This window comes from Pan paniscus, chromosome 11, assembly GCF_029289425.2.
Source record: "Pan paniscus chromosome 11, NHGRI_mPanPan1-v2.0_pri, whole genome shotgun sequence".
NCBI lineage: Eukaryota > Metazoa > Chordata > Mammalia > Primates > Hominidae > Pan > Pan paniscus.
Genome location: NC_073260.2, coordinates 12,884,704 through 12,908,233, shown reverse-complemented (window position 1 = coordinate 12,908,233; position 23,530 = coordinate 12,884,704). Strand labels below are relative to the sequence as shown.

The 23,530-nt window shown below is 49.0% G+C and overlaps 1 protein-coding gene across 2 annotated transcripts in view; it reads left to right on the top strand.

Moving 5' to 3' along the window:
- Positions 1-23,530, top strand: part of MVB12B (multivesicular body subunit 12B) — a 180,170-nt gene that overhangs the window by 122,801 nt on the left and 33,839 nt on the right. The window contains exon 8 of one of the 2 annotated variants that reach the window (XM_055117600.3): positions 6,022-7,988. The exons of the other annotated variant lie outside the window; for it this stretch is intronic. Coding sequence (XP_054973575.1) covers positions 6,022-6,065 — 44 coding nt within the window. The 3' untranslated portion in view covers positions 6,066-7,988. Of the gene's footprint in view, positions 1-6,021; positions 7,989-23,530 lie in introns of those variants that run through there. 2 annotated transcript variants of the gene reach the window in all.

Genomic DNA, 23,530 nt, shown 5'->3' with positions numbered 1-23,530 from the left:
GGGCCTGGACTGGCAGAGAGCCCCGGGCAGTGAGTGGGAGCTCAGAGCACACGGGGCCCCCACACACCAACTGGATGCGACGTGCCACCGGTACAAATACAACCTGCAGAAGTCGGATGTGCTGGTCCCTCTGTTGAGAAGGCTCGGTGGCCGCAAGCACGTATTGCAGTCCACAGAACCATCCTGGCAGATGGCAACGGCTGTAGAGAAGACCCGCAGGCCCTTTCCCTTGCAGGTTTGCTGTCTGACAGACAGGTCTGGCCTCCCTGGCTTCCTGTCATTAATGTGGTTTCAGATGAGAGTGACCCCCCACAGCACCTCCTTGCTAAGGCTCATTTCCAGAGGAAGGCAGAGAGTCATTCTTCATGGTTAAGAATAAGGACAGCCTTTAATTTCAGCAAATTTAGCCGCTTCCTTTCTGCCCAGAGGCATAGGAATATTTCTGAACCTGGACATGGCTGGCCTGGGCCTAGTATGTTCTGAGTCCCATGGGCAGGTATGCTTAGGCTGGGGTGACTGTTACATCATTACCTGCAGCGAGAGACTGGCTTTTTTCCTCTCCTGACTGGCCTTACCATGGAAAAGCAAGTGACTTTTTGTGTCTGTTTGGTTTCAGGAATAATAATCAATGTTTATTGAGCTAAGTCACCTTCATATATAAACTCATTTAATCCTTGAAACCACTCCACTTCCCATTTTACAAATAAGGAACCGAGATTCAGAGAGGTTAAGTGACTTTCCCAACATCACACAGCAAATCAAGGCAGTGGCCCATGGGTGCCTTCATTGTGCCTCCTACGGAATTCCGTAGTAGGCTTTCTCACTCCTCCACTCTTAGTTTTAAGTTGCTGTCTCATTTCCTAGGCTGAGCACTCCATGAGAGATGCCCTTGGCCTCCTCACGTCTAACATCAGAGTTAACCGTGAGAGCTCTGCAGTCAAGTTCATGTCGCAGTCTGGTCTCGCCTGTGCCCAAAGCCTGGGAGGGCCCATCAGGTGATGAGTCCTGCTGCTCCCTGCACTGTGCAGAGCAGAGCCCCTGGCCCTCCCTGGGAAGGAAGGTCTGGCTCCCAGGTGGGCGGTGGGCAAGCTCCACTTCCTCTCATTAGTCAGCCTAATGGATGGCCGGCTGAGCTTCCAGATCTGTCCGGGGACTAGTGGACTCTTACCGCCTGCTCCCAGAGCAGCCTGGGAAGCTACCCCCATTGGGGTGGCACAGATGGCAAGCCCGAATGACAAAGTAAACTCCAATATGTCTTGGAGACATTGTCAGCCTGCAGCTTATTTGTCATGTCACAGCAGCCTTGTGGACCAGGGATGTACTCCCTCCCCGGCCCTGCTCCATCCCCATGTGAGGATTATTTACAGGAAACTGCATTTGATAGGGCTGGTGGGGAGGGCATAGAGATGGAGGGGTGCCAGAACAGACGTTGGTCATTTTCTCACGTTTGGGAAATTAATAACACTCACTTACCTAGCATTTATAGAGTGCTTCACCCAAACTCTCTTCAAGTCTCATAGCAACCCAAAGAGGTGTCGATATAATTAATTCCAGTTAATAGATGCAGAAACCAAGGCATGGAGAGCTCAGTCAACTTGCCCAATCACACAGCTAATGAGAGCTGGGATTCCGGCTCAGGCTGGTGCAGCGGAGGCTGAAAGGGCACTTGCTGCCTGCTCAGGGCTGGGTTTTGGGAGACAGATCAAGCAGGAGGAATGACACCCTGTATCCCAGGGATGTCCTTCAGCCCTGCAGGTGCAGACCAGCTGTGCCACCCAGCCCAAAAGGGGACACATTAAGGCAGGGAAGCGGCACTGTTTGGCCTTTCTCCCATGGTGACTGGCCCCTGCGGTGAGTGGCTGTGTTTGGGGCTGTGCTGGACAGCAAGGTCACATACTCCACCCTAGGTGGCATCTCTGCATCACCAGAAGAGCAGGGGTCAGAGGAGGAGGAAGAGGCTTGGCAGGCTGAGTATTCCCAGCCTTGCCTTTCACACCACCACTGCCATAGGGAGTCAGGCCCTTCACCATCTGGGCCTCAGCGTCTTTGACTGTAGAAACAAAAATGGAGGCATGAAAAGCCTCATTCGAGAATTGCAGTGAAGACGAAATGAAATAAAGCTTGCAAAATGGCCCTGCCCACAGTAGGTGCTCACCACTGTAGAGAATGGCTGGGAAGCAGTGCAAAGGGGACTCTCTCAAAGGCCTAGGCCTTTTGCTGCACCTCCAGGTGGAGGAGGGTGTCAGGGACAGGTCAGGGGTACTTAATAGAGGGTCTTGAGCAAATGATCCCAAGAGCTGCAGCCCGTCCAGGCTCTGAGCAGGAACCCTGGAGACCAGAGACAGCAAGGCTCTGTGAGAACTGGATTCAAGCCCAGGGGAATGGTCAAGCCTGCATCTCCCTATCCCCAGCTCCCAAAGCAGTAGGAGTTCAAACCCACCGGGACAGGGGGGCCAAAAAGCTGGACAGAGGGATGAGGCACTGCAGGAACTCCGTGGTGGGACACGACCCTCCCACTACCTTCCAGAGGCAGGAAGAGAGGAGGCACAAGGGTCCTGGGTGGGTGCCCGGGACTCATGTCATCTGGAGGGGGTTTATTTATCTTTCTGATTTAGCTTTAAAGATGCCCCTGAACCCACAGCCTCTGGTCACAGGTAAGCAATGAAAAGCCAGGTGGAATATGAAGAGCAGATTAGGTTAGCCGTGTGACTGATCCCAAGCTGTTTGCCGAGTCTCTGTGTAAATTTCATGCAGGTTGTCTGATTGAGGACACCTGGAATGCCGCGGGCTTGGTGGTTATGAAAGTCCCACTGTTTCATTCCTTAGCCCCGCTCACCAGTTATGTGCAAGTTGAACCGTACCATCAACCCCATTCCCAGCAGCTCCGGTGCATGTGGGAGGCAGGGGATCCTTGTGTCAGGCACCAGCAGATGCACCTACTTTTTCCCTAGGAGATGAAAAAAGGAAGAATGTGAGTCCGTGCCTTCAGCTCATGCGTGTGCTCACGTGCAGGCACGCGCAACCAGGGCTCCCAGGGAGAATGTGCATTTTAAACAATAGACCCAGCCTAATTCCTGGTGTTCACGTGGAGGCCATTCAGCCAGCCCTGAGCCCCAACTACTTGCTGGTCATTCTACTTGAATCTGGGACACAAAAGGTAAAGAAGACATGGCCCTGCCTTGGAGCCTGGGAGGCTTTCCCTCCTCAGCTCGGGCCAGCACTGGGGACTCAGCTCCAGACGTGTGCAGACCCTGCGGGCCCACGGGGTTGCCTGGGAGCTGGGAAAATGTGTTCCCTGTTAGAGCGCCGTCCATTTGGTGATTTGGGGGCAGCCGGTGCAACACATTCGGCAGGGCCTCAGGTCGTTTGGCCAGACTGGAAATTGGTTCTATCCCAAATGTTGCTGGAAATAACAAGGCAGCTGTTCAGCCTCTCTGTTCTCAGTTAGTAAGTGAGAAAAGTGTGTGAGCCCGGCAGAGGAAAGAAAGAGTTGTCAGAGCCCATTTCCCCCATGCCTTTGATCTTGCTGACCTGGATGTTTGGGTGTTGGGGGTGGGGGTGATTTGGGAGTTTGGGTGAGTTTTTTGGCTGAAGTAATTGGGATGTCTTAGGAAGCAGGGAAGGAAGGGAAGTTCAAGGGTAATTGCTAACTGATGCCAGAAAGAAAAAAAAAATGAAATGCTTAGGCACTTCATGGCCCTTTATTTTCCAGCCATTTCTGCAAATTGCAGTCTAGTTCTTTCTCAGAAATAAGTGACCTGCTAATACAGGGTGGGGAATAGTGGCTGTAGGACAATGAGGTTTAATTTTTAAAAGCTCTGGACTCAAGTCCCAGCTCTGCCCCCGAGACAAGCCCCTCACCTTCTTTGAGCTTCAAGTCAGTCTTCTATCAAGAGGGGCTGAAAATGCCTGCCTCCCGGGATTGTGGTAAAGACTAATTAAGAGAAGACTTGCTGAAAATGCTTTGTCAGCTGTGAAATATGTGAGGAAGATAAAAATCCCTATTTCTTCAAGTTCAGCGGGTTTTTAGTGAGCATCTATTTTTGCCAGAAAACCCCACAGAGGTGCCACCTCCCCGTGAGCATCCCCACCCACCCCAGTGCATTGTCAAGGACACATGAACTTGTCAACTGGGTGAGCAAGCAGGGGAGGGGTGAAAGGTCCAGCTGCAAGCAGGGAAGCAGCTGAGCACCCGGAGCAGACCAGGGCCTGGCTGGGCAGAAGGGACTCCCAGAGCTCAGGAGTGTTGCTGTTTGCCCCTTCTCCCTTCTCAAGTATGGAGTTTTGTTTTCATACCTGAGGTTGGAGGTCCTAGTGATTTCTTTCTGCCTGTGTGGACTGTAGAGGAATCCGTTGCCAACAGCAGTGGCCTGTGTATCACCGGCTGCTTCCTGGAAGAGGTGTTCATCACACAGGCTCGGCCTCTGCTTGCCCATGAGGCTCTTGCGGTTTCTTTCTTCTCACTATGCCCCTTCTCACATGTGCATAACTCGTACATGGACACAATCTCACATGCGTTACGTGGCACATGCATACACTCACGTGTACATACATACCGTGTGCATGGTCTTGCATGTGACACACAGCCTCACATGCATATGTGCACACATGACACGTGTGCATGTTCACATGTGTGCACACATGACATATACACAGGTGGCCTCCCCTCCTCTCCGGATCATCAAGGATACCATCCAGATTACCTTCCAGGGCTGGGACAAGGACTCATCAGGCCCCGACAGGGCAAAAGACAATGAGAGAGGCAAGATGGAAATCTGGTGTCCCATCAGGGAAAGTCTAAGTGAGAAACAGACGCGGTAAAGCAGAGAGCACTGGGAGACAGGAGAGGCATGGACCTCAGAGTCAGTGCCACCACCACCCGCTAGCACCTCCCTTTGGTCCCTTCAGCATTTTAAAACCTGCTTTCTGTACTGAGAAATAGGCTTTCTTCTTTTATTTTCAAACTTCAAAGATCAGTTTTGAAATAAAGTTTTTTCTGATGAAATTCCAAAGGTTTTACACATGTGTGAAAGGAGAAGTTTGGCTGTTAAAATGTGTTCACCCTGCCCCTTGCTGCCCTGACCCACCAGGGTCCCACCATGCCTCCACTTTGTTCTCCTAAATGCTGCACCAGCTCACAACCACCAACAGTGTGTTGTTCCAGCCTCTTTCCTTCATCCCCCTAATTCATTTGTGTTCAGCTAGAGCCTAGTGGGGCAGAATTGATTTTTTTGTTAATGGGAAGAAATGTTTCCTGTGTGGGCACTGTTTACCACTCTGCAGCTAATCCCATTGAGCCTTGGGCTCAGTAAGCGGGACACCCAGGTGGCCTGGGGCTGGGCGAGTAGAAAGGTGGCCCCTGGTCTTAGCCAAAGGAATGCCCTATTCAAGCATCAGGATACATTTGCAGTGGCCAGGGGTATGGACCTTGCATTTTTTAACCCCTGCATGGCTTTAGCCCCATAAAGACCCAACTAAATAAGTGAGATGGAAGTGAATGTTTTCCTCTTCTTTTTCATTTTACTTTTGTTAAGCACTGCATAATGTGCATGCCACGTAATACAGTGAATAGCCTTCTGGCAGGGGCCGATGACCATAATTGAGTTTGTTTTTTTTTTTTTAATCAGCCAGGAAAATGCTTCCTTAATCAATGTTCTTTAAATGCTTTGACACATGGTAACAACACACCACAGAGATGCACGTGCCGCTCTCCACCAGACTCCACTGATAGGAATACTGGGCAGCCCTTTCTTCCCTTCCCTCCTGTGAGCCTGCGGGTGCACAGGGCAGCCACTCCGGGGATGAGCAAGCATGCACCATGATGGCGATTCCAGGAAGGATCTTGAACCACGTCCTGGCAGGGCTACCTGGGCCAAAACCCTATTTCTAGGCCCCTTAAAGGTGAGCGGGCTTCAGCTCTCTCCCCAGTAAGACCCACAACTCCCAGTAAGACCCTGCGAGCTGGCTAGAGGTGAATTTATTTTATTTTATTTTATTTTATTTTATTTTATTTTATTTTAGATGGAGTCTTGTTCTGTCGCCCAGGCTGGAGTGCAGTGGCGTGATCTCAGCTCCCTGCCACCTCCGCCTCCCGGGTTCAAGTGATTCTCCTGCCTCAGCCTCCCGAGTAGATGGGACAACAGGCATGTGCCACCATGCCCAGCTAATTTTTGTATTTTTAGTAGAGACGGGGTTTCACCATGTTGGCCAGGATGGTCTCGATCGCTTTACCTCGTGATCCACCCACCTCGGCCTCCCAAAGTGCTGGGATTACAGGTGTGAGCCACCGTGCCTGGCCCTTATTTTATTTATTTTGAGACAGGGTCTTTCTCTGTTGCCCAGGTTGGAGTGCAGTGGCAAGATCATCACTCACTGCAGCCTCGACTTCCCAGGCTCAGGTGATCCTCCCACCCCAGCCTCCTGAGAAACTGGAACCACAGGCGTGTGCCACCATGCCCAGCTGATTTTTTTGATATTTTGTAGAGATGGAGTCTTGCCATGTTGCCTAGGCTGGTCTTGAACTCCTGGGCTCAAGTGATCCAGCTGCCTCAGCCTCCCAATGTGCTGGAATTGCAGGCATGCAAACCACTAAGCCTGACTGAAGTGGGTATTTGAGCCTCTAATGGTCCCTGTTACAGTTTTGCTGTCGTGGTGGTTCTAAGACAATAAACTTTGATAGGTCGTTTTCTTTCTTTCTTTTTTTTTTTTTTTTTTTTTGTTGAGACGGAGTCTTGCTCTTTTGCCCAGGCTGGAATGCAATGGTGTGATATCAGCTCACTGCAAACTCCACCTCCCAGATTCAAGCAGTTTTCCTGCCACAGCCTCCCAAGTAGCTGGGATCACAGGTACCCGCCACCATGCCCAGCTAATTTTGTATTTTTAGTAGAGACGGGGTTTCACCATGTTGGACCTGGCTGGTCTCAAACTCCTGACCTTAGGTGATCCGCCCACCTTGGCCTCCCAAAGTGCTGGGATTGCAGGCATGAGCCACCACGCCCCGCCTGATAGGTTATCTTGAACATCTCTTCGCAATACAGTAATTAGACCTTAAATGTTTTTGTTGGATACTTACCCCCAAGATATTCCCAAATCTCCAAATTTAAAAATAGCTCTTCGCACACGATTTCTCCCACAGAATGTAGTAATGTAGACATGAAACATTCAGGTGAACTTGTTAGAACTAATGGTTCTATAAATAAAAACTGACATCATTCATAAAGTTATTTAAATAAATTTTGTCACTAAAATAAATTTATATGTTACATCATTGCTAATAATGATTTTAACTGTGAGTTTTCTTTTTGTAAAAAAGAATTGAGCCAAGCCCCAGGGTTTTTCTAACAAGCTGACGGGATACTTGGCTGAGGTTCTCATCCTGCCCCTCCCTGCTTCCAGCTCAGATACTCGGAATATGGTTGAAGCCTGACTGAATCATAAAGACTGCCTGAGAGTGAGAGAGGAAAGGATCAGTTACTCTTTGGCCACCTTGAACGCACAGCTTCCTTTTCCTCCTGGGGTATGGGGTCTGAGGCATCTCCTTCCTAGAGGCCATGTCCATCTGCATTGCAGGGTGTTCTGTGCAAGAGCCGTGCTCCCCTCGAGTTTCTTCAGCTGATCTAGTAATTACTTCACCAGCAGCAGGCTGCTGACAGTGCCCCTGTTTAACTTCAGTTTATAAAAGAAAAGAAAAAGTAAGCGTCTTACAATTCTGGAACCTCCTTTCCTCTTGGGAGTCTACGTATGGGCCCCGGCTTCGTCCTGAAGCAGTGTCAAGAGTCCTGTGCCGTCTGCTCATGCCCTCACCCCACGAGTTTAACCAGATCTTCAGCTCTCACCAGAGTTTCCTCCACAGTCAGAAGCCCTTGCACTAGGCTCACAAACCCTCTCTCATTTCCACATCGCATGTGTGGCAGGCTCATTCCTCCCAGAGTAGAGCTGAGCTGCGCCCTCGGCCCACCCTCCCCTTTTTAATCGATGTCAGCTCCTTCCCTTACCCACACTGCGGCCAAGTCTCTCCCCTTTCTTAGACCTTTGGGATCCCTTCTTCCCTCCATCACCAACATTAGCAGTTGGCTCTTGGGTGGGATCAGTTTTTTAAAATAAAGAGACGAAGTGTCACTTCTAGGGAGGTACTGCTTTTGCAGGAGAAAAGTGGGGCGCCTCTCAGCCAGGCTGAAATCTGGGAGCTGCATCTGACTGGCTCGCTCACTGGCCCAACTCCCCACTGAGGCACGCCTGCTCCAGGAACGCCAGTGTGTGCCAAGTTCAGTGACACGTTTATGTCATGACCTTCAAGACTTCCACCAATCCTAGCCACCATGAATGTTATTTTTTTAAATTATTTTATTATATTTTAGATTTGGGGGTACCTGTACGTTGTGTACGGGTAGAGATTGGGCTTCTAGTGTACCCATTGGATGTTGGAGTCTCAGGTCCCAGAGAGTCAGATTTCAGGTGTGAGGATGCGGTTGCCAGTACTTCCATTTTCTCTGCATTTTGTCACACCTCAGACAACACAGGTTGAGACTGAATGAAAATAGGGACGCGTCGCCTGTCGTTCTACTGAGGGAGAACGGGTGGTATGTGTTTGGGATTTTACAGGCAGAACATTTAAAGGCCACCTTGTGTTTTCTGAACCTTACTCACAAATGAAATCACGGCTTGGTGCTTGTCCAATAGCCTCGCTGGAGTCAAGCTGAGAGCCCCTCTCCATCAAAACCAGATAATAAAAGCGAGCAAAAAGCTTGTGCTTTCAAAGTATGTCTGGCAAAAGGCGATTTGGGGACTTTTTCACAATAAAGACTGAGCAGAAAGTGAATAGCCATTCTCACCATCTCCTTGAGCTCCTGGACCCCACCGTCAGTAGCCCTGCACTCTCCCTCACCACGGGGCAACCTTGACTTTTGATTGTCAGGTCCCTGCCAGGTCTCCGCTCAAACGGTTTTTCCACTGACCCAATAAATGATTATGTAACAGTCAGGAGACCCCTATTCAGACAACACCTGGTTCTGTTACTCGCCCACCAGGTCACACTGAGCAAGCGGGTAAACGTCTCTGTGCCCAGGCTCAGCCTCACCAGGCCCAGGATGGAGACCAGGACAAATGAGATAATGGGTGTGAAACCCATAGGAACCCTGTCAGGCACCACACCACACGTTTGTGTGTGTCTGAGAAACCTGTTATTTCTAGGCTGTTCAGGGGCCTCTGGGCTGCTCCTTTTGGGGGGCTTTCTGACCCCTGGCCGGAGCCAGCATCCTCACTCAGCACTGGCTCTTAATTTTGCCTGCCTGCTGGGTTTCTCTTTTCCCTGAGGGTCTGCTCTTTTGGATTCACGTGATATTCTTCTTCCCCTGGGGCTTTACGGAAAGTATTTTTAAGAACAGGCCCCGGGTCTCCTGTTGGGCCTTGCGTTTCATGGTGGTTCCCCCTCATTCCAGCCTGCAGTTTGTCCCGCCTGGTTGCGACAGCAGCCCTGGCTTATTGGTATCTTTCTAGGCTGTTAGGTTCCATTGAAATGTGTCCTTCTTATACTTTACTGTGACCAGAGTCCCTTGAAAAAATTCAGGGCAGATTTTCAAATGGCTGGAAGTCATTACTCAGGGAAGCACAGAAAGGTTCAAGGACGGAAATCAAGAATCCAGCACAAGTTAGAAATACTGTGTTCCTTAGCTTCAAAATAGGAAGAGCTCACTTTGAGTTAGGTAGGGAAAGAAACCGAAAAAACACCCTCTGTCTGGAATCCAGAAAAGGCATTCACAAGGCATCTGAATTTATTCTCTTTCTTTCTATTACTGAAAGTCAATACCTTAGAAACCCTGAGTGCTGAGAAAACTCACTAAGGCTATAGATTCGGATGACCAAGGATCTCTGAGGGTTCCTTTCATCCTGCAAGTTTTAAGGGCTCAGATCACAGCAGGTCTGGACCTAAGAGAACCCCCAGGTTGGGTTACATACTAAGGAAAAAGTAATCAGTTGGCAAGTAGGTTACCTGGCTGTGCTTTGGCACTGGTATTTCTTGATGCCTTGTCGTAAACTCAGAGTGTCACGAGCCTGGCCTGCTGAGTGGTGCCAGTGCAGGCCTCCCCTTGACTGACACATGGCTCCCTTGCCTCTCTGAGCCATAAAACAGGCCAATTGTGTTTTTCTTAGGGGACTGTGACCCATGGGGACAGTCTAGCATGGTGCTCGGCACAAAGTCCAAAGCCGTCTCCAAGACGCAGCTGCATCACTGCCTGCCCCTAGCATGGTTAGTCCTTCCGGGTAATGGAGAGTCCTGTTGCTTCAGAAAGGCTTCACAGAACTGTGCCTGTGAGACCACGAGACCCTCACCCCAGCAGCACGCGGGCACCCAGCCCACAGCAGCATTTCTCATGGTGCCATTGTGTCTGCGGTCCCAGAGCCAAAGCCTCGGGAGGCTTGGAGCTAAGGATGTGTATTTACGCACGCAGCCCAGGTGACTGTGGCATGCCTGCGGGTTTGAGAGTTTTGGAGCAGAAGGATGCCTCTTCTGGATGTGGGGCAGCTTGGAGTGCGCAGTTGTTATAGCGCTCACAGGGGCCGCGCTCACCTGCACCCATCCTTGCCTGCCCCGCTCACCTGGACCTGCCACTCTCCCACAGGGGCCGCTTGTCTCACAGCCAGAATCGCCAGCTTCAGCCCACCCATCTCGAGGGAGAGAAAGGGCTCCGGGGCTCAGTGATGGTTTTCACAGGCGGGTTTCATGAGTGGAGCCGCTCTTGTTGGGAAGCAGCTTCCCCTGCGATTTGGGGCATGTGCTTTGGACTTTGAATTTGAGGCTCCCATTTGAAACCACTTTTCCCCAGCCGTGGCCTCTGCAGTGTTCTATAACTCAGTCTTAGTGGCTCTAGAGGATGTCTGCCTATCTTCTTGAGGGGGCCCCTAGGGGTCCCCAAATCAGTTGACTTGTGCTCCCTGGCCGCTGGGCCTGCAACACTCCGCCCAGCTGCTCTTGCTGGCTGTAGTTCTGCTCAGACCTCCTCGGCAGGGTGGACAAGGCTCCGTCACCATGCAGGTGACCAGCACTCACTGCACAATGAGGCAACTTTGCTGCCGCCTTGCTGGACACATTCCTGGGAAGGTCACAGGCACTCGGGCCTCAGTGTCTCCATCTGAAAAAGGAAAGCATTCCACAACATAAGTCGCCAAACTAAACTTCTGGCTCAGATCTTCCCACATTCTTTGATTTGTTTATCCTCAGAATTCTAATGTCTCTGCTTCAGCTCACATCCAGCTGTGCTCTTGGTCATGCCAGGAGATGCCCCCAGATGCTCTGCTTCTGCTGCACTTCCCGTCTATTGCAGAAGCATCTGCTCGGACTCCATTTCTTTCTCTATCCCCTGTGTAGAGATGTGGAGCCAGGAGCAGCCAAGCAGCCAACGGCAGGTCAGAGGGGTGGGCATCGCCTCTCCCTGACCGGGGTCTGGAGAAGGGAGGGCCAAAGGGTGGATTTAGGCCTCAGCACGTTGGGGAGATGATGCTGGGGGTGGTGGCGGGCAGTGGAGGTGGGGAGGAGGGCAAGTTCCAGAGTGATGGCCAGCTGGAATGAGAAGACTCCCTGGGTTCAACCCTGGCTCCACCTCTGCTGGCAGGTGCTCCTGGGGAGGTTTCTTAACTGCTCTTTGCCTGAGTGGCCTCTGTAAAATAGGAATAATAATAATAATATACACACATCCCTCATGGGGTTGCCTTGAGGATTAAATCAGTCAATACACAGAAAGCCCCAAGACTACAGCCTGGCGCAGAGCAAGCATTTGAACAACGTTTTGAGTCACCACCACCACCCTCTTTGGGATTTACAGGACTGGTGACTGTTATGAGGTCTGGGGACAGGTCCCTGTTCTTCCCAGGCCTTGGGACCAGACATCCAGGTGGGTGGTAGAGCTATTCACAGGGATCAGGAAAACAGAAACTGGAACCTCATAAGGAAGAGAAGTCCACCCATTCTTCGTTTCCCGTGGAGGCCAGGAGTGATGCCTTGATCCAGTTCCATTGTCCCCACCTGGGCCTGTGCATGGCCGTCAGCACCCCCACAACCCCCGAAGGCTGGCCCTGGTGGCTTCTACAGGGATTGCTGTCTGTTGTCTTTGAATCACGCTGCTGGAGAGGCGCTTGCATAGATTCCCAAGTTTGTAATTAAAACAATCGAGAAACAATTTTCACTATATATATATAAAAAAGAGCTAAACAGAAAGTCTCTTTTAAGCAGATGTTGTGCTGTGAGCCATGTAGAAAAATTATTTTATCATCAACCCAGCTCGCCTATCTCAAGGCTTGAAAGAAACTAAGGGAACATCTTTTCTACTAGCCCAGCGTTTTTTAGCTCCTGATATCATTTCACATTTAAAGGTGACAGCAATATCTTTAACGTTTTTCTGTTGGATTAATAACATTTAATGTTCAAAGCAATAAAGCGAAATGTTTTCGTGAGGGTGCTTTATATCACTAGTGGAAAATCCAAGTTTAAAAAAAAAGACCACACACACAAAGTAAAAGACGTGGACAGCCGTAAACCGAGAAAGGGAACCCAGGCGTGGAGGTGGGAGCCTGGGCGTGGAGGTGGGCTCCTGGGGTGGGTGGGCTGGTGGGTGTCCAAGGCCCTGAGCCCCGACTGGCTGGCCAGCGCTGGGAGGGGGTCGGTGCCCGTGGGGGTGAGAGCATGGGGGCCCTCGCCCACCCGCCAGCCATTCATCTCCACCCAGCAGCAGAATATGACAATGTTAGCATTTTTCATTTCCCTGACGTTACCATTAATAAAGCAATGATCCAAAAGAGGCTTCGCTGAGTCTGTGCTTTATGCTCCCATCACTCACGACTAGATAATTTCACACAGGATCGTTTTAAAATTAAATGACGATAAAAACGCTCTGCTGTTCTGTGTTCACCAGTTCATAGAAGTCTATCAAGTCATTAATGTGTCATGACAAACTGCTCGATAGATACAAGAGTAATTAATTATTTGAATAAATAACAAGTTGAACTTGGAGCTTTGAACCACAATGACATACGCATCCCATTAGGGGCGTCTTGGAGCCTCCAAAGGGCACCGGTACGAAGAGTTAAAATGCAGGCCAGGGTATTGGAAGTGATGAAAACCAATTTCGTAAACACAGGGTAATATTTTACGGGGAGATAGCCGAAGTGTCACATTTCCGTGCCCACATGAGGTTCAGTGTTAAAAGTTCCCTGGCAGCGGCCATTCCAAGACACCATTTGATCAGAGATGATTTCAGAGAACAATTATACAGATTTTCATAATCACCATTAATCTCTGCATATTTTTCAAGATAATTACAGCAATTATTATTTAGATTTCTCTTTTATATGCCCATTGTAGAAAGGAACAAGTGCTTATTATACCGGATAGTTCAGAGAACCTTGGATGAGAATTCTTTGTCATCTCTGCGCTCGTTATTTCAACTCGTGTTGCCTCTGAAAGTTCATCAGCTGCAGAAATTAGAATACCAGCAGGCCCTGTTATTAAATCTTAAGGTTGAGCTGAGACCATGGTTAGAGTGGCTGGCTGAATTGTTCGTTTGTGGGACTGCTGAGCTCAGGTGGGATTACTGTCAGGTGGCAGGAGATGCCCCTGACAGGTACAGGCAGAGATGGGTGGCCGCCTCACACCCATTTCCCCTGATAGGCTTACAGAGTGAACTCACAACCAATATTTAGAGGATACATTTTCGTGACATGCCCTTTAAAGATTAATATTAGATCTGAAATCTGGGTAATTGATGGCATTCTGCCTCATAGACACAGCGACCAGACAGAAGGCAGCTCAGCACATCCCTGCTATTTCCAGATCAAAGCTCATGTCAGTTTGGCATCAGCTCCGTCTCACGTTGCACCTTCCGCCTCATCTCCCCACTGTCCTGCGGGCTGGTCCATTGGAGCTGAGTCCTGGGCCAGTGGGTGTGGTGTGTGCTGCTTTCAAGAGAAGCCCTTTCCCAGGGAAATGGTTCTTGACAGTCCTGCTGGTTGGAAACACACCTCTGCGTAGGTTGGTGTGTGTTCTCCTGCCTCCCGTCTCCAAGAGGCGTGAGTTCTAAGGGTTCCCATCCTCTCACATGCACCATGAGGACTGTCAGCCGCATCCGGCTCAGCTAGATGATACAAGTAGCTATGTGAGGGGTAGGAAAACCAGGTATTCAGTTTTGAACTGAGAAGTCCGGTATTTCTGCTTGCTATAAAATGAGAGAAATACAAGGCATAGAAATGCCTTTTTCTCCATAAATTAAGTTTTATTATGAAGAGATGACCTGGTTCGAATGCACTCAAGTGGTACCAACTCACACAAAATAGAAGTGGGGTTAAGATTGCTGCCGACGCTCTGTGGCAGGTCTCTCTTTATTTGGTCTATCCCTGGCCACCATGGTGACTCATCTTTTGGAATCACCTGGTGGCTCTAAGGAGGAAGAAGTCTGGGGCCCTCTCAATAGCCTCTCCCAGGTGGCTGTCCCCTGAGGGGTCACCCCCCAGCCTGAGCTCCAAAGCTTCCATCCCCAATTCTCTGGGCTCTCTTGAGGGTGCTCAGGTCCTGGGGATCTTGGTCCCACTAATGAAGGTCAGAAGATCCCTGTGCTGTGGTACCAAGTGTCATATTTTATACCATTTTTTTTAACCTGTAGGGAGTCTTTTTGAAATCTTAAGCAAAATTTGTAACAAGGTTATAGCTTTCCAGTTTGTGCAGTACTCAAGCCTACTATCTTCGTCACTCCCGTACTTGGGCAGATAAGTGATTAAATCATGGAATCCGAGTAAGGAGTGGAATGTCCCCGTTTCATAGAGTCCTAAAGAATCCCCATTGTGAAGCAGCTTTCTTCTGGGCACACGACTTTATTCACTCATCTGTCTATCACCTCATCCAGGCCTTGGCTACTGAGAGTTCCCCCACCTACAGGCCCTGGGCCAACAGGGACCATGGTTCCCTCATGGAGCTCATAATCAGGGGAAGATATCCAGGCAGATGATCGGAGCACAGTCATCCACTACGAAGGGTGGTAGCTCAGGAGGCAGCCCAGGGGGTAACGTTTCTGCCCTTTGAGGAGTTCACAAGCAGGTATATAGGAAAGGGCTCTCCAGGCTGATCCCACAGCAAGGAGAAAGGCCTATCACAGATGGAAGGCTTGACTCAGTAGGAAGTGGTTAGCAGGCCAGAATAGCTAAATCCTAAAGTGTAGGGAGCAGAGTGGCAGGGAGGAGAGAGCAGCTAGGGAACAAAGCTAGGTTGGGATCAACCTGGAAGGGCCTGGACTGTGGCATTTGACATGACCCTATAAGCTTTAGGAGACATTGAAGTTTTTAAGTAAAGGAATGGTACACGAGGTCTGCACTTGAAAGAGAACTCCAGTGATATTGACGTGGGAATATTTGTCTTGGCCATGAATGGATCTGCTGGGAGAGGGCCCGGAGGACACTCCCTAACATCCCTTAACTCTGTGTGGAGCTTGCCTTCACTTTCACACCTTCTCGATTATATTTTCTCCACTTCCATCTTCAGATGTCTTCTTCAGGTCACATGGCAAGGTGTTACCCTCTCTTCCTTCACATGGCGGAAGGCAGTGGATTTAGGAGATCACCGTGTCCACCCAGCTCTGCCCTTGACCAGCTTTGCGGCCCTGACAAGTTCCTTCCCTTCCTGGCTTCAGACTCCTTCTGGGGGGCATGGGAATGCCAGTGCCAGGGCCATTGTGAGGTTTATACGAGAACACCTCTTAACTCCCGGCGTGCTTTGCTTCCCTTAGACAGATGCTCTCGTGCCGGTATCGGCTTCAGACACCCAGAGCATCCAAGACACCTTCTCTCTTCTTGCCCTTTGGTTTCAGGGGAGGAAAGGGAAGGCCCAGGACCTACTTTTATCTTTGCAGACCATTTTTGAGAAGACTTTATGAGTAGAATCTGGGTGAGGGCTATAGAAATCAGCTGTCATGTAGGATGGACCAACTTAGTGAGTTTTATACATTGCATCCTCGGTTTAAATCCAGGTTCTCAAAAATTACCAATACATATTTAATACTTGGGGTGACTCAGCATTTGTGAGAATGAAGACTATCAGAGCTGGATCTTAAACATCTTCTAGCCCAGGGCTTCTCAAACCTAGTTGCACATTAGAATCACCGGGGAGCTTTGAAACAATGCTGATCCCCAGAGCCCACCCCTCAGACCAATTGAATCAGAACCCCTGGGGTTGGGGGTGGCAGGCAGCAACAATCTTTTCAAACTCACCAGTGAGCACCAGGATGAGTCACTGATCTAGCCCAACCCTTTTACTCTCAAATGGGGGCACAGACTTCATTGCCCAAAAGCTGGGCCCCCTGATGCCAAGGCCAGTTCTCTTCCCATCGTTACTTATTCAATAGGTTTCTTTGGATGCCATTATATGTTAGATACTGTTATAGGAGCTGGGGGCGCAGCTATCATGGAGCTTACCCTTTAAATGCACGAGTGGCCTCCAGATTGGTGGGGGCAGGGGGTAGGGGGAGCACAATGAAACTGGGTCCTTCCAGCAGTGTGTCAAGAAAGTCTTTCTCAGCCTCTGCACATCATTGGGATGGTAATGATAACAATAGCTAACACATGCTGAACATTTATTTTAGATGTGTTATCTGTCTGAATCCTTGCCTCGCCCCTAGAATAATCAGCCCCATTTCCAGAGGCTGTATAAGTGTGTTTCATGGGTGCAGAGCTAGTGCCTGGTGGGCCTGGCATTTGAACCTAGGGCTGTCTGACACCAAAGCCCTTTCTGTTAACTGACTTTATTCTAAGGCAGCCAGTATAAAGATACAAAGAGAGCAGTTTCTGGAGAAATCTATCTGAATTTCCTCTCAAAGATGTAGCCCCTCCATCAGTTAGTTTTTGTTGCATAACAAACCACCCTAAAACTTAGGGCTTAAACCAACCAACATTTAGAATTTCTCATGGTTCTGTGGGTCGGTGGGTGATTATGCTGGTCTGGGTCAACCTGGCTGCAGCCGGATGGCCTGGGATGGCCTGAGATGGCCTCACTCCCTTGTCTGTAGTTGGCAGGGTGGCTGCTCCAGGGATGCCTTACCTGGGGATGCTCGTGTTTGCTCCACATGATCTCTCAGGCTCCAGGAGGCTTCTCTGAGCCTGTGTACTTGGCCGACCCAGCACTCCAAAGCAAGGGAAGTCTAACCTGGCCTCACAAGTGTGTTTACGTCTCTGCTGGTGTCATAACTGCTAATGTCCCATTCACCAAAGCAAGTCACATGGCCAAGCCCAGATTCAAGGGGTGAAGAAATAGATTACACCTCTTGATGAGAGAAATGACAAATCAGATTGCTAGGGGGCACATATACGTGGATAGTGTGACATGACCGCGTAGGTGGCAAATGGTGGGATTTGCCACCATTTTTGCCATCTACCACTGCAGACCACACCAAAGAAGCCTTCCAGCCCTGACAGGTGCCAGGAGTTGTTAAGGAGGAAAAAAGTGTTGTATTGTTGAATGTATTTACATATACTTTAGAGCACTTTCTATGGTGCCCTAGAGATGCATACTTTATAATTAAGTAACTCTGGTGTTTGTGATCATTTCTATTACAAATTGGATATCAGCCCTGGGATAGACCTATAATAACCTTGTGTATGCCACTCACTTTTGTGGGAAATCAGATTTTTTTTTTTTTTTTTGAGACAGGGTCTGGCTCTATCGCCCAGGCTGGAGTGCAGTGGTGCAATCTCAGCTCACTGCATCCTCCACCTCCTGTGTTCAAGTGATCCTCCTGCTTCAGCCTCCGGAGTAGCTGGGACCACAGGCATGTGCCACCATGCCCGGCTAATTTTTGGATTTTTTTTTTTTAGTAGAGACAGGGTTTCACCATGTTGCCCAAGCTGGTCTCAAACTCCTGAGCTCAGGTGATCTGCCCACCTTGGCCTCCCAAAGTGCTGGAATTACAGATGTGAGCCACCGCGCCCAGCCGGAAATCAGATTTGATTGAAGTAATTTAAACTGAACATCACCTTTTCTGGGGCTGTAACGTGAGGACTCCCCCGGGTGTTGTAGATCCTATCCTTTACTTCAGTATCCTGTACCTTGTGTAATATCCCTTGTTTGATGTTTTCTCATAATAAGATTTGTTATGCATTTTGGCAGGAATCCTCCTGAAGCCATCGATAGAGTCTCACTCTCAGTGCATCCTGTTGGGAGGCCCACGGTGCTGGTGTGACCCAGTACTGGTGAAGTTAGCTTCGATCACCTGGCGAAGGTGCTGTGTAGCAGGTTTCTTCACTGTAAACTTACTGCTTTTACCTTTGTCATTAGTAGGTAATTTGTGGGGAATACTGTAGGCCTACGTGAATAACTTGTTCCTCATCAGATTTTCACCTGCCACTTTCAGCATCCATTGATTTTTATAACTCTGCCATTTCTCCAGTATATAAGGAAGAGGTTTCCCTTATCCTCAGCCAGTTTATTTCTTTATATTGGTATGGACTAGGGTATTCTTACTCATAGTTGTCATTTTTTATTTTGATGCTCAAATGGATTCATATTTAGCCAATGGGAACCCCTTCGGGCTGGCTTTCATGCCCTTCTGCTGTGTTCCCATGATTCTTTGAGAACCTCTTTACTTTCTGGCACAACAAGATGTTCCTGGCCTTTTCCCTTCCTGCCCAGCACTGAATCAGCCACTTCTCCAAACAGCTCCTGTCTCTTTTAGAGGAGATGCTAGAAAGCAGAGTCTGGGTATGAGGAGTGCCCATTGCCTCTGAACTGCTGTTGCCTCAGCAGAGAGAAATGTATGCACACGTGTGTGTAGAGAGAAATATATGTACACATATACATATAAGTGTACACACACACAGATGTGCGCTTATGTGTCTGTCTACAACTACATATTAAAACCGACTTTATAATGATACATCTGATTTTGATCCAATATCACAGAGTACATTCTGATCTTCCCGTTGTTGTTGCCAGCTTGGAACGTTAACATTCCTCAGCTCTGTCCCAGGTCTGCCTCTCTCACCATGTTCCAGAATATTTCATCTTCTCTCATGGTCTCAATTATCACCATGCTGGTTACTTCCAAACTCACCCTCACATTCCCGCCCACCAGGCCTCATTTCTGGATCTCCACCCGGCATCCCTCACGCACCCATCTCGCATTCTCGGTCATAATGTTCTAACCAGTGTTGACCAGTTGCCTCCCCTTGGCTGTCACCCAAGCCCCTCAAACCGGACACATGCTCAGCGGGACCCACGAGTTCATCTATGCTGCTTTTCCACTGGCCCCCATGCCCCATCAGTACCTGGCATTTCATTCTCCCAGCTCTTTAGGCCAGGATCCTGGAGTCACCCTTGATTCCGCCTTGCCCCTCTGCAGCCAGTGGCCAGGTCTCTTGATTCTTCCATCTAAATGTCCCTTGGCCTTCCCCAGCCACTCCATTCTTACTGCCACTGCCCTCATCCGGGCCACCAGCGTCCCTCGCCTGGTTCAGTGTCAGAACTTCCTCCCTGGTGTTCCTGCTCCAGCCTCACTCCCTGTAATTCATTCTCCTCTCCATAGCCAGGGAGACGTTGTTAAAACCTAAATCTCCCCATCTCTCTCTCCAGCTCAAAGACCCTTTGGTGGCTCCCCAGGGACCTCATGATGTCCTTCAGGCCGCTGAGAATGGCCATCAGGACTCCTGGCAGGCTGGTTCTTGGTTGTCTCTGGACCCTACTTCTATGCAACAGTTAAAAAGGCTGAGACAGAGCTCTAAGAATTGATGTGGAAACCTCTCTGACAGTCAATTGAAAAAAAGTAAATTGCAAAACAGTTACTTATGCTGTGATGCTATTTTTATTAAAAACACGAATACATACAAAACAAAATTCTGGCCAGCTGTAGTGGCTCATGCCTGTAATCCCAGCTACTTGGGAGGCTGAGGCAGGAAGACCCCTTGAGCCCAGGATTTCGGGGCTACACACAGCTATGATGGCACCACTGCACTTCAGCCTGGGTGATAGAGCAAAAGTCCATGTCTAAAAAATAAAAAAATAATATTCTCTCTTTTTCCTATACATGCCAACACGCAGGTGAATGCATGGGAGACAGGCCGGCAGGACCCCAGGCACTGTGTACAGACCACTACCAAGGCTTGCTCTGAGAAGGGTCCAGGGATCAGCGGCTCTGGATTCAAGGAGTGCTTTGACTTAGCTATCCTACTGGAATGGTTTCCTTAGAAAATATATTCATGTGCTGAAGTGTTAAAGAGTACAACTTAAAAATATAGATGGGTTGGTTTTGAGAAGGTAAAAAGAGCCCTGGCAGAGAAAGCGCGTCTTCCAAGCCTGAGGTTCCCTGCTCCACAACCGAGGGGTGTATGTGATGCTCAGCCTGGGGGACAGGCGTGCTCAGTAGTCACAGGCCATGCCTATCAGGCCCTTGCTGTCAGTTACCCCCGTGGCTGCAGATCACACTGCCTGTTTTAGAGCATGCCTTCTTCCAGAGGATGTGGTCGCTACTAGTGGTAACATATCGGCATTGGACCTTGGGTCTGCTTTTTGTTCTGCATCTACAAAGCTCCTTTGGTCTCGAGCTCACTGAGGAGTTTCTGTGTTTGTCGCTGTGGGCAGCAGGTGTGTGCACTGACCCAGTGGCCCCTCAACCACCAGGGTACCTTTGTACTCATGTGGAAAAGTATCACTGAGTTGCGTTTTATCTTTACCTTGAGCAAAATGCAGTTGATCCCTGCCCCAAGCCATTAAATATTTATAACGTTAAAAAAATGTTTCTTTAATGTCTCTGAGCCTCTCTTTTCTAAACTGTGGAAGAAAGAAAATAACAATACCTGGATTGCTATGATGTTTAAATGAGATAAAAACATAAGGTCCTAGGTACAAACTAGCTGCTCAGTAACTGTTAGCCACTGGTATTAGTATTAGTGAGTATTAGTGTTATTACTGCCGTACAGAGGAAAATACCCTTTCGCGGTAGACCCCTTTCTGCCTGCTTTCCCATAAAAACAGGAGTGCAGCCATATTAAATTACATAACCCAGGGGCTGTGAGTCCCAACCCAAAGACGTTTGGAGGGACAAAAGCAATGTTTGCTGAGGAGTAACTCATTGGGTCCCCCAGACCATGGCTCTCCGTGGTGTCTGCTATCTCTGGTGTTGCAAGTCAAGCTCGACTTGGAAGCAAGAGCCAAGCTTCTGAGGCTCAGTGAGAATGTTCTTGTTGTGTGTCGAGTTTCTTGTGGGTGTGGACTGTGGGGCAGCTGCCTTCCCTCTGTGCTCCCATAGCTTTCAGAGAACTGCCCTGGACCTGCATGAGGTTGTGCAGCCCAGCACTGCACCCTGGACCCTGGAGGGAGGGACTGCCCTGAAGGAGGAGGTGGGTGGGCTGGTGGCCCTAGATTCCTCCCAGGGCACTAGGGATGCAGAGGGATGAAGCGAGCCCCTCAATTACAGTCTTCTGTGTAGAGACGGGGAGCCTAGGAGGAGTCAGTGCTCTGTGTGTGTGTGTGTGTGTGTGTGTGTGTGTGTGTGTAATCCAGATTGCTCATGCCAAATAGAACCTCTAAGAATGTTCGTTTGTGGTGTGAGGGCACCCTGGTCTGGGTGCCCAATGAGTGACTCCTTAGCAAACATTGCTTCCGTCCCACCAAACGTCTTTGGATTGGGTCTCACAGCCCATGGATTGTGTAATTTAATATGGCTGCACTTACATTCTTATGTGAAAGCAGGTAGAAAAAGGTCAACCGTGAAAGGGTATTTCCCTCTGTACAGCAGTAATAACACTAACACTAATACGAATGGCTAACAGTTACTGAGCAGTTCGTTCGTACCTAGGGCTTTATGTTTTTATCTTGTTTGAATGTCATTGCAGTCCAGGTATTATTATTTTCTCTCTTCTACAGCTGAGGAAAGAGAGGCTCAGAGAGATTAAATACTTGTCCCAAATTACAGAACTAGTTAGAGGTGGGGCCTGGTCTAAACTCATTTCCTGCAGAAACAGCTGCTTTCGACATAAAACCGCAGCCTTGCCCCCATTTTCTGAGTGGCTGCTGTGGTCAGGCTGTTCTTTCCCGTTGCTGTCTGATCCCTCAGCGGTGCTGCGGAGTGGGCACAATTATCCTCATATGACAGATGAAAATCTGACTCTGAGGTTAAGTGACTTGCCCAAAGCCACACGGCTAACAAGCACTGGGCCCAGCTCGGCGCTCACACGTGTCTGACTCCGGCGCCTGTGCTCCATCCTCCCGTGCTGCCTCTCACGCGGGGGACTCGGGAGGCTCCGGCAGTGGCTGATAAATCACTCCTTTTGGCTTATGAATAACATGGCAAAACAAATTACTTTGGGGATCTAGAAGGAAGTTGTTGGCCATGTGTAAACTCAATTGGAATGTCACTGAGCAGACAGCTCTGGAGGCATCTACAAATATCTTCCAAGGAATATCCCCAAAGTGAAATCACCAAGAAAGCAAAACAGGCTCCGTGTTTTGGTTTGCAAATGAGTTTTGAGAAATGGCCTTGAGATCTTGAGTTGTTGGCATTTTCCCCATTACAAATTGTAAAGGACTTTTGAAACGCCACAGGAAAGGAGAGAAGAAAGGCTTGGGGTTGCTGATTATTTACAGCTCCAAGCCCCGGGCAGGTACACAGAATTAAAGGCCTCCCACCACTCCAATTGCATTTAATTTTATTCCGAAAATGACTACCTGCCAATAAGCCTCATTGTTCACCAGCATCTCTGCAAGTACTTTGAGGTACTATTACCCGAGTTCACTTAACACCGCTTGACAACTTTAAGCAGATAACAATTGAGATGCTGGTAACGGAGTCTGTTTTTTTTTTTTAATTTTTACATTTTTACCACATGACTTTATGACTCTCTTTATCAAGCGTGTTGAAATTAATCCATGTGTTGATTGGAGTATTTCCTCACCCCTGCTGCGTATTGACATGTTGGGGAGGGATAAGGGTTGGCGGCTCTGAGCAGCTAGGTATTCCGGGGCAATGGGTGGTCCTAAGTCCGGAGCCTTGGGAGTTGGTCAGTGGTGGGTTTGTGTTGAGCCTGCAGAAGTCTGAGGTGTGTGTTTGGAGGGGAGAATCAAGGGATGGCTCTGGAGGACTGCCTTGGCAGGTAAAATTATAGTTCCCATACGAAGGGAGGATGCAGGAGCTATAATCCCATCTCGTTGCCAGGCAAAGTTCCTACAGATTCATGGCAGAGCTGTCTGTGCAAGCAGGAATCCAATTTTATGTCCAAACAAATGCAGCATGCAGATTGGACTGACTGCTTCCCCGAGAATAGCAAAGACAGGCATTCAGGTCAGCTGGCAAAAAAAAAAAAAACCCACCACCCCCTTTTTCCTCCTTTAAAATAGGGGGTGGGATTAATACAGTAGCAGATTAGAGCTTTATTTGTTTAAACCTTGTAGAATCTGTAAGCATTCACAATCCCCTTGACTTGTAGTGCCTGATTGTAAAAAGAACAGTTGAATGAGCTCATTGTTTTCTGGTTTTTTTCTTTAATGTATTTTACAAACACTCTGGTGACA